Raw genomic sequence first — 9631 nt, 5'->3', positions numbered from 1 at the left:
ACCCGTTTCCCCTCGACGTTTCACATTGTTACTTTTGTCCTGCCCGTGTCCAGTCATCGGAGATGCGGTCGGCGTGAACTGGTACAGCCCGCAAGGCGAGCGCATCATCTCCAACCAGAGGCTGGTCATCCACACGGAGGGGGTGCGGTCCAGACTCACCGTCTACAACGCCATCATCGAGGATGCCGGAATCTACCGCTGCCAGGCCTCCGACGCCAAGGGCCAGACCCAGGAGGCCACCGTGGTGCTGGAAATATACCGTGAGTTCCCCGTCCGGCGAGGCTGACGCTGGCTTTTTAATGCCCGTCTGCATGTTGTATGAGTCAGGTGGCCCACAGCTACACAACCCCTGAGTCACCCATGCATCCCTTCTCATACTTTTGGCCTGGAGTGTCATAGGCATTTTAATTACATCACCAGTCACTCTGTAATTTAGAGTAAGCATTCATAACTTTAAGTACAAGTTTATATATAAATATTATATTTCCCTTTAATCCACAATATATGAGACATTTTAAAGTAAAAAAAAACATTTAAAGGAATACTTAATGTAACCACCACACCATTTATGACCTGAAACCCAAAGACTGCACGATGAAGTATATTCTTTATATTTTTTATCTGATAACACAACTTTTTTTTTCTTTCAAAGACTTTTGTTCAAGGTCATTTGGAGTGAAACATTCACATCTTAGACAGCTATTAGTCTCATGGGAGACAAAACCATAAATGAGGGATGACATGCAGTAGTGCCGTCTCCACATTATAAAGACCTAACCTGTCAGGGTCCTTTCTGTTTTATTCTGATCAGGCATAGCCAAGGGCACCCGCTGAGTACTCTGAGTTTTTTTTCCGCCCTCCAGCATGACGCTTCGATTTGAGTGGGTCCTCCACAGATACTGGGAGAAATTGATTCTCTATAGACAATGCATGAAAATTAGGGGTTGTCTGTAATCCGTCCCACCCACTGAGGCGGGTCCTAATGAGGCCTGTGATTTCTCCTATTGCCTCCCAGTAACTCATATAAACCTGAGTTCAAAGTGACTCAGATCTGACCTGCACTTATCACAAGCTATCCAGTCCCAGCAATAAAGTTCTGACTCAACCTGCAATAGTTGCTCCCTGTTTCTAGTGGCATCAAATGACGTGAAGAAGTGAATCACAAGTTGTGCAATCAGACTTAGACAAAAACTTCTACAAAAAACTGCCAAAAGTTTGTTCCATTGCATGTCACCATAGCATTATGCAATGGTTTCTCCACAACACCATCTATAAGTTGATGGAAAGGATTTGAATTCTGTCTCTTGGCAATATTTAAGATGGTGAGAAAGTTCTTATGCTGGAAACCTCACTGTAATCACTTCAAAAAGTTTACCCCATGATTAGTAATAGCCTATAGCCTAACTAAATGAAATGCCCCAAGATGCACCATTTCACTTATCTTTGTCATATGTGCATTTTAGAGACGCACACCCATATTTTACAGTGGCCTGTGGCTTCATCTAATGACTGCCCACACAGTGGCCTTCACTGCTATCTTTTAATTATTATATTGTAATTATTGCATTTTGCTACAAAGTGGCATAGCTGCCTGTGCAGAATCCTACTTTGTAGAGTTCACTGGCTCCTGGACTTCTAAATAGGTCGTTGGTGAGCTGCACATGTTAATCATTCAAAACACAATAGAGGAAACCCAGTTCATGCTGACAGCGGCACAGTGCAGGGTTTGCTTGAACTATAGACACTCATGAGAAACATGGTACAGAGTGCTCTATAGACACTCATAGGAAACATGTTACAGAATTCTCTATAAACACTCATGAGAAACATGATACAGATATCCTTATAAACACTCATGAGAAACATGGTACAGAGTACTCTATAGACACTCACAAGACACTCATGGTACAGATTGCTCCATAGTGAACTCCTATAGACTCTGATAGAATCCCATAGACTCCCCAAAGCTACAAAGGACTCTCTAAAGGTCCCACTCACAGCAGCGTGAGTAAATCTATTAGACCTTAGCATTATTCCAGGAAACCTGGTCAGTTGCCTGTTTTTAGTGTTTAAAACTAACTCACAAATACAGCGTTTGAACACAAATGCAGCAGAAGCTGAAGAGATCTTTATAAATGGACAGGTTTGTGTTAACGTATGGGCGTCTTTTCTTACTCTCAATAACATAGAGATAGCATACAGATCTGTTTTCAAACATGACGAACATGAGGGAACAATTGCTGATTAATAACAAGGAGCTCGGCAATAGTTCCAACCTGAGGTTAACTGCTGAGCTTAAAGGTAGCTGAGAAATATTTGTGCACTACATACTCAGTGGAGATGCTATGCACTTACATTGTGTATACTAATGTACAGATTGCATACACACACTGGCCCCTTAATCTGATATGCCTTTATCAAATATATATTTTATAGATGTCCAATTAGGTCCGCTGTTGTACTGGTCCAGGTATATCAGGTGTGATAGTGATTTGGCATATCAAGAAGGGTTAAAGGAAGGGTTGACGAAGGGTCAACAAAAGTTAATCGTGGTGAGGGCTGGGCCTGTGGTCTGCTTGTCTAAAACGGTAAACATTTCCGAAGTGCTGGCTAGCTGGGTTTTTCTAGCACGTACACTCCATGCCTGACCAACCCTACCACACATCCATATGTCACAGATGTAGCTGTACTTCATAAATTAATGATGTCTAGTGCTGCAAAACGGAGACAGAAGGTCAGCATTTCAATAGAGAGAGAGAGAAGAGATGTGATGAGGGCTGAAGACAGCCACCCTACCCAGGACTTGAACCCAGGCCCGAAAGAAGCTCAACAGGAGCACATAGCAGCCTGAACACCCATATAACCTTCCTCAGTGACGGTCTCCATCACACCATCCTCCCCTTAGGACAGTGACGGTCTCCATCACACCACCTCCACCTCCAAGGAGAGTCCCTGCATGTGACGCTTGTCTCATATCCCTCCACACAAAACTGCATTTTTTCCATCAGGGCTACACCCATGACACCCCCCCCCCCCCCCCCCCCCCCCCAACGCCCAATCAGGGGTCTTCACACTGGGCTTCACATCCCATCACAGCAGGGGTGACTTCATAGGGCAACATTCCCAATAGCCTCGCTGTCATCCCACTTCTGACACCACGTGTGACGAAAGCTGAAGGCAGCCGTCCTCCTATGGAATGTGGAGGAAATGAGTACGAGTGTGCTGCTATGGAAACTCAGTGGATGCATTTTTTTCAATTATGTGACAATGTTGAAATCTCAATAGGTTTCCCTGTTAAAAGGTGCACCAACTCAGTACCGTTCAGCTAATTAGCACTACAACACTCTATGATCTTCATCGTACCAATTACTTTTGCATTAACTTTGTGAGTGTTAGAACTTTTATTACAGCTATTATGGAAGCACCAAAATATCAGTCAAATTACAAAAAAAACTAATTTTTTTAACAACCCCCCCCAAAAAAAAAAAGACATTTTGCGTGGCCCGTGTAGCAGTGCCACCTCCAGAACTGACAATTTGCCTTTTAACAAACATACAGCTCAAAAATTACAGTCAGGACACCTTCATCCTTTATCCAGTCAAGCATGTCATCACCATCAGTGTTGCAACGATCACCGCAGCTCCGTGCAGAGTGGCAGCTCGTGGTCTTTCTCTTTCAGAGAAACTGACGTTCCGTGAGGTGAAGACGCCCCAGGAGTTTCGCCAGGGGGAGGCAGCTGAAGTCGTGTGTGATGTCATCAGCTCACCGGTTCCTGCCGTCTCCTGGTTCTACAAGAACAGAGAGATCACACCGGAGCGATACAGTAAGACTCCCCTTTCTTGTGGTTCGTTCCACTGAGTGACATTACTGTGCTGTTTTTAGTGTAATTTCCTGTATGGGGCAACCCCCTCCCCCTGATTGCAATGTCACTGCTTCCATTAGTGGAACTCCTGTGACCTCAAGAGGTGCTGGGACTCCCCATCAAAGCAACCTAATTTTTCCGGAAGAATTCAGGTCCCAATTGTGTTTAATTACTCAGTCTGAATGACGTGCCCATCTCAGGATGAATTCCGTGTCTTCACACAAGACCGTGTCGCAGGGTGTGGGCTTCAGACCCGCCCCAGTGCTCACACCTCAGCCAGGGGGCTGTAGTTATCTAATGAGCCCCAGTTGCCATCTGGGGCTGCACAACTGACCCGTAAGCCCCACAGTAGAAACGACCACCTACCCGTCTGACCTGTCACCCAAAAACACTAAGCCTTAAGGTTCTGTGTTTCTTACAAGCGTCTGAAAGGGAGGGTAACTGGTAAATAGGCCACACGCTCACGTTCAGCACACCTTTAGAGCAACACGTCCCACCTCTATCGGTACAATGCCGTTCTGGATACACACGAAACTCTCCAGACACTGCGCGGAAGGACGATACCTAGCTGAGGACGCAGTAGAAAGAACCGTGTAGAACCCTTCGATTGAAATTCACATGCAGAACACTGACAAGCTATCATCATTTATCCAATTGAGGAGATTGCAAGGTGACGTTTCTTCTTTTTGTTTTTTGTTTGTTTAAAATCTAATTAGAGAGCAAGGTCATAAATATCTTCCCTGAATGAAAGAGAGAAGGTCTCTGTTCATCTTGAGGGCCAAGGCAAAAGTGGAAAAAAGTCTATGTGTCTGTGTGCATGTGTGTTTCCTTTAAATGAAAGAAGATTGATGATAATGTTTTCTCATTAATGAGCTTGTAAAAAGTAAAAAAAAAACTATGGTCTTGGATTAGACCCTCTTAAAGCTTTTTTTGTCAGCTCATGACAAAAGGCCATTTTGTGGAAATGGAAAATGACACCCAATAAATTGGACACTTCCTCAGGTCCGCTCCAGAATTAATTACTGTTCTGAGGCCAGACTAATAATCCTTTGAGAAACTTAAGTGTGGTTTCAAAGGAATTGAAATTTTGAAAACACACAAATCACGTCACGGCATACAGATACACCTCTGTACGTCTGGACGGTGTCCAACAGAGAACTGTTTAAGGTGATTTTGTAAAAGAAAGCCATTTGAACGATAATAAGGCCTAGCTTAGATTGCCGGTAAATTCTCTTTAATAAACAGGAAAAGGAGTTCTATTGAGATCAAAGCTCCCATACAAGACCATTTTCTCAGCTGAAAGCTTCTTTGGACGAGGCTTAAGTTTAGGAACTAAAGCTTCGCATCTGTTGGTGACGATTGCTGTGAGCCTTACGTTACTCAGCAGTGAGCAACTAATTAACACGTTGAAGGAAAGCAAAGTGCACTCCACTTCCTGCAGTTCTACTCCCTCTCCTCTCCTACAATTCTCTTTCTGCTGACTGTGAATCCACCACTGTTTACCATCAGCGGCTCTCATTTACCTTCGTTTTTAGAGAAGAAAGGAAGGAATGCGAGGACCTTCAACCGTGAGGCGTGCTGAAGGAGATGGTTGTGAATGCAGCGCTGTTGGGAAGGCCAAACACCGTTAGCCCTGGAAACAGCCGGCCTTGGTCTCTGAGGCCTTGACCTTTCCCACCTAAAGCCAAAACACCAGTCCTCTGTTTTAAAGACGTGTCTGTCTTTGCCATTAAGTCTGTGTGGTAAATCTTTTATGCTCTGTTTATTTTTCTCATGTTTTTGTTTGTTTGTTTGTTTGTTATTGAAGACAGGCTCCAGGTCCTTCCCAACAACAACCTTCAGATCCTGAAAGTGGCCAAGGAGGACGAGGGCGTGTACCGCTGCGAGGCGCGCGTGGAGGCCCGAGGCGAGATCGATTTCCGCGACATCGTCGTGGTGGTAAACGGTGCGATTCTGGACCGCTTGTGTCCTCCTTTGCTGCTGGATTTAGAAAAAACTAAACAAAAAAGAAATGAGAGAGGGGGGATAGAGAGAGAGAGAGAGAGAGAGAGAGAAAAAAAGAGAGAGAGAAAGAAACTCAGTTCCCCTATGGGCTCGGGCAAAGAACCTCTTGAGATGGAGCCTTGCAGCATATTGATCCGGCCCTTAGCTGAAGGGCTGGTCATTCGCGAGGTATGAATAGAGCCACCCAGCTGAGACAAGCTCATTCAAACAGAAGGTCATAGTTTGGATGGAGAAACCACGCTGAGAAGAAAATAGGGTCAGCAGATCGCAGAACGCAGGAGGCCAGCCGAGTTGGAGGACCGGCTCCCCACTCACCTGAATAAGAACTGACTGTGCGCTTGCAGTGAAATTCCAGTGCGGCATTGCTGGAAAACACGGGCAGGAGAATGCTGGCATCAGATGAACGATTATGTTCTGAGTTTCCCACTTCTTTTAGTGCGGTCGATTTGGTCACGTGACTGTGTTGCATTAGTTTTACAGATCTGCGCCTGAAGAGATGAGCAGGTCGTGCGACGTTGGCCCCCGGTCGAGCGCCATGTGTGCGGAGTTAATTGGGCCTTGCTCTCGCTGTTTGAAACGCGGACGCTCGAGTTCGCTCGTTCTGCGTAGAGAGCAGTTGTCAGGAATCGGCGTGGATGGAGTCTTCCGTCATTTTCCGTCTCTGAGAGGCCTACTCGACTAAAGAAGGATCAGCATGAGGCTTGTTTGCGTGTTTCATCCTTCTCGTCCTTAACCCAATGTAATGACGCACAGAGCAAGAACAGAAGCGAAGTCTTTGTACGAGGTAGACGTGGACGGAGGCGGCATTCAAATCTGTATCGCCACTTATAGCTCTCAGGAAGATCCAATAAGCTTGCTCAATGAGGCGTGTCCTATTATCCCAGAGACATGGCAACCGCCATCCACTGCTGAGACATTACAACCTTTTGCCAGAGTCACTTAGCGTGTGCTGGGTGGCGTGGGGACGTGACGTCCGGGGCAGAGCCGGCGTTCACATCCATCACGCCTGATCCGCTTCAGACTCCTGTCCATCCTGACTGCACAACGTCGAAACGTCTGAGAGTTTCGGCAATTCTAGCGAAATGCTGTCAAAGAGCCTGTTTGGCTGTGTTAACACGAGCGGAGCCGGGCCGGTTACACATCTCTGTAGGAATAATGAGAAGGGGTGAAATAAGGTACTCACCAAGACGGGAGCGTGTAAGCTGAACCGCGCGTAGCGTCCACAGTGCTGCAGTGATCTGCCCTGGCGTCAGCTCTTTCGACGGTAGCGCTTTTGCCAAGGACTACACTTCACTGGCTCTTGGCCGAATGCCTTTTTACAGCACTGAAGCAGGTGCAGAAACAAAAAACAACTCCTGCTGAGTTGATCAGCACTGCGATTCCTTCAGACTCTTGATTCTTGAAGACTCTTGATGCTCCCAAACGCAGTCTTTGTCGTGGGGCACAGCGGTAGGCATGGGGGGGGGGGGTTTGGAGCCTGTAGCCTCACTCGGTCACCTCTGTTCTCACAAGAGCATATTCTATCGGACCCTCCCCTGTGCAAAAAGTCCAGTACTCCCTCTGTGAGCCCAGGGGTGGTTCCAGCGCCGGTGAAAAGATGGGGCTCGAAACGATGATTTCTGTTAAAAGGGCACGGCAGTTGTGCACGACGCTCCTCGCTCTGGGCCGTGTTCAAGGCCTATTTTCAGGCTCTTGTAGCCACAAATCAAATCGATTTGTCGTATCTCACAACGGCCTGATTCATTGTTGTTACGAAACGCAGATGCCTTTTCGTGAGGGTAATCGAATGTATTTGAGGAGACAAATGTAAATAAACAGGGAGCGGAAGGATTTTTCATGTCTTTTCTTTCTTTTCAAGCAGAGCTGGACTTTGACAGTCATATCCACCCCAACTCCCCCTTTGCCCCCACTGGTTTCTTGACATGACTCAAGACAAAGTAAAATGAGCACAAAAGCGACGAACAAAGAAGGGGCGTGCAGACCTGGAGGCGTAATTGGGTTATCAAAGCACCGTGCAGTCAAGCTGGAGGCGCAATTTGGATATATAATAACCAAAACGCAGCGACTTCCGACTGCAGTGGAGGAACTTGCCATTCCGCAAGCTGTTTAAGGATTTACAGAGGTAGTTATATCTGTGGTGGCAAAAAGACAGAAGTTTCAGCTGCTGTTGAAAGCTGCTTTTAAAACCACAGCCACCAGGGGAGTGTAAGAAACTGCTGATGCCTGCATGACAGATAGCTTGACAGTTTCCACTGAGGAGGGACTGGATGTTTTGTTTGTTTTTTGTGTTTTTTTTTTAGTTTTTTGTTGTCTCTGCTGCAGACATCGCAGTAAAAAAAAAAAAAAGAAGCTGTGAAATTGCTTAAAGTTTTTGTTCTGCCTCAGATACATGGCAAGTCTTTGCGTGCCAGCGGTTCATGTGTGGGCCATGTTCGCTGCCGTGCCTTCGTTTGCAAAAGCAACCGCGCGCTCGAACTCAGCTCGCCACCTCATTACGTGTTTGTTCACACGCAGCGGATCAGCACTTATTTTTGACGGGACCGCATCAGACGAGGTCTCGTGTTAACGCCTCTGTAGTTGAGTCTACAGGCCTTAGGGGCGGAGTGGGCGGAGCTGATCAGTTGGCACCCTGATCAATGCTAATCATGTTAGAGAGGGTTTGGCTCAGCGGTCTGCCGGGCCCTGCATGGTTTCTCAGTCCTGCCTTTAGAAACGTTAGCCAATCTGCCTCGAACATGCAACAATGGCAGCGCAGATGTGGGCGTGTCCGTGCTTAGGACGAGGGCGTCTAGCGGGACGATGGGGTCTAGTGAGAGAGGGAGTGATAGAAAAAAGAGAGATGGATATCCACCCGCCTCTGTTTTAATGAGTAATGTATTCAGCTAGCGAGATCCGTCACATATAGCGCATTAAGAAGGGATGTCGTAGACGGCCCTGGTGAGGTCTAGACACCTGGTCTTCCTGGCTGGGTTTCCTCACTGTGCTCCGTTTTCTGGCCTCTGCAGTTCCGCCCGTGCTGTCCGTCCCCCAGGAGGCCTTCAACGCCACGGCCGACTACCAGGAATCGGTGACGTTCACGTGCGTCACGTCCGGCTCTCCGGACCCCGAGCTCACGTGGCATCGGTGAGTGCAGTGTTCCAGCGTGGCCTTGTGCCCACGTTCGTTCACGATGGATTTGCAGAGCACATACCCTGGTGTTTGAAAAGGTCTGCGTGAAAGGTCTGACTAGTGCTATTGAACGTAATACAATACTAAAGGTTATAATACAATACTTCATAATACTTTATAATATAATAGTTTATAACACTAACGTTAATGTTCTAATACAGGACTAAGTACTTGAATGTGAACAACACAGCCATGTCATAGCAGTCATGTTCTGGATGCAAAATTCATGTGACAAATCACATTGACAGGACCCAGCATAATCAACAAAGAGAGATCAGGTCTGAGAGAGTGAGATCAGGACTACGAGAGTGAGTTCAGGACTGAGAGAGTGAGATCAGGACCAGTGCTGATATATTATATATACGTGTTTTACATGAGCTAGCCCATGTGTATACAGTACAGCATACATAATAAAGAATAATAAGGCAGTATGAACATTGCACTGCACTGTAATTATGACTATTACAACAATCTAGAAAATCACAGGCTTCACGTGGCCATTGTGCGTTTGTGTGGGTGGAGGAGATTTCAGGTTTGTTGGAAACCGCGTCCTTATGAAATAATGACCAGTAAGTGTGTGTGTGTGTGTGTGTGTGT

At 46.4% G+C, this 9631-nt stretch overlaps 1 protein-coding gene across 3 annotated transcripts in view; it reads left to right on the top strand.

Moving 5' to 3' along the window:
* The window catches only part of ncam2a (neural cell adhesion molecule 2a), a 191037-nt gene that overhangs the window by 148693 nt on the left and 32713 nt on the right, over nt 1–9631 (top strand). For all 3 annotated transcript variants that reach the window (XM_076983124.1, XM_076983123.1, XM_076983122.1), the window contains exons 3-6: nt 54–260; nt 3680–3823; nt 5670–5807; nt 8872–8989. In XM_076983124.1, coding sequence (XP_076839239.1) covers nt 54–260; nt 3680–3823; nt 5670–5807; nt 8872–8989 — 607 coding nt within the window. The remainder of the gene's footprint in view (nt 1–53; nt 261–3679; nt 3824–5669; nt 5808–8871; nt 8990–9631) is intronic.

This window comes from Brachyhypopomus gauderio, chromosome 20 (assembly GCF_052324685.1).
Source record: "Brachyhypopomus gauderio isolate BG-103 chromosome 20, BGAUD_0.2, whole genome shotgun sequence".
Taxonomy (NCBI): Eukaryota; Metazoa; Chordata; class Actinopteri; order Gymnotiformes; family Hypopomidae; genus Brachyhypopomus; species Brachyhypopomus gauderio.
Note: the sequence above shows the minus strand (reverse complement) of the source record. Positions and strands in the feature narration are given on the sequence as shown.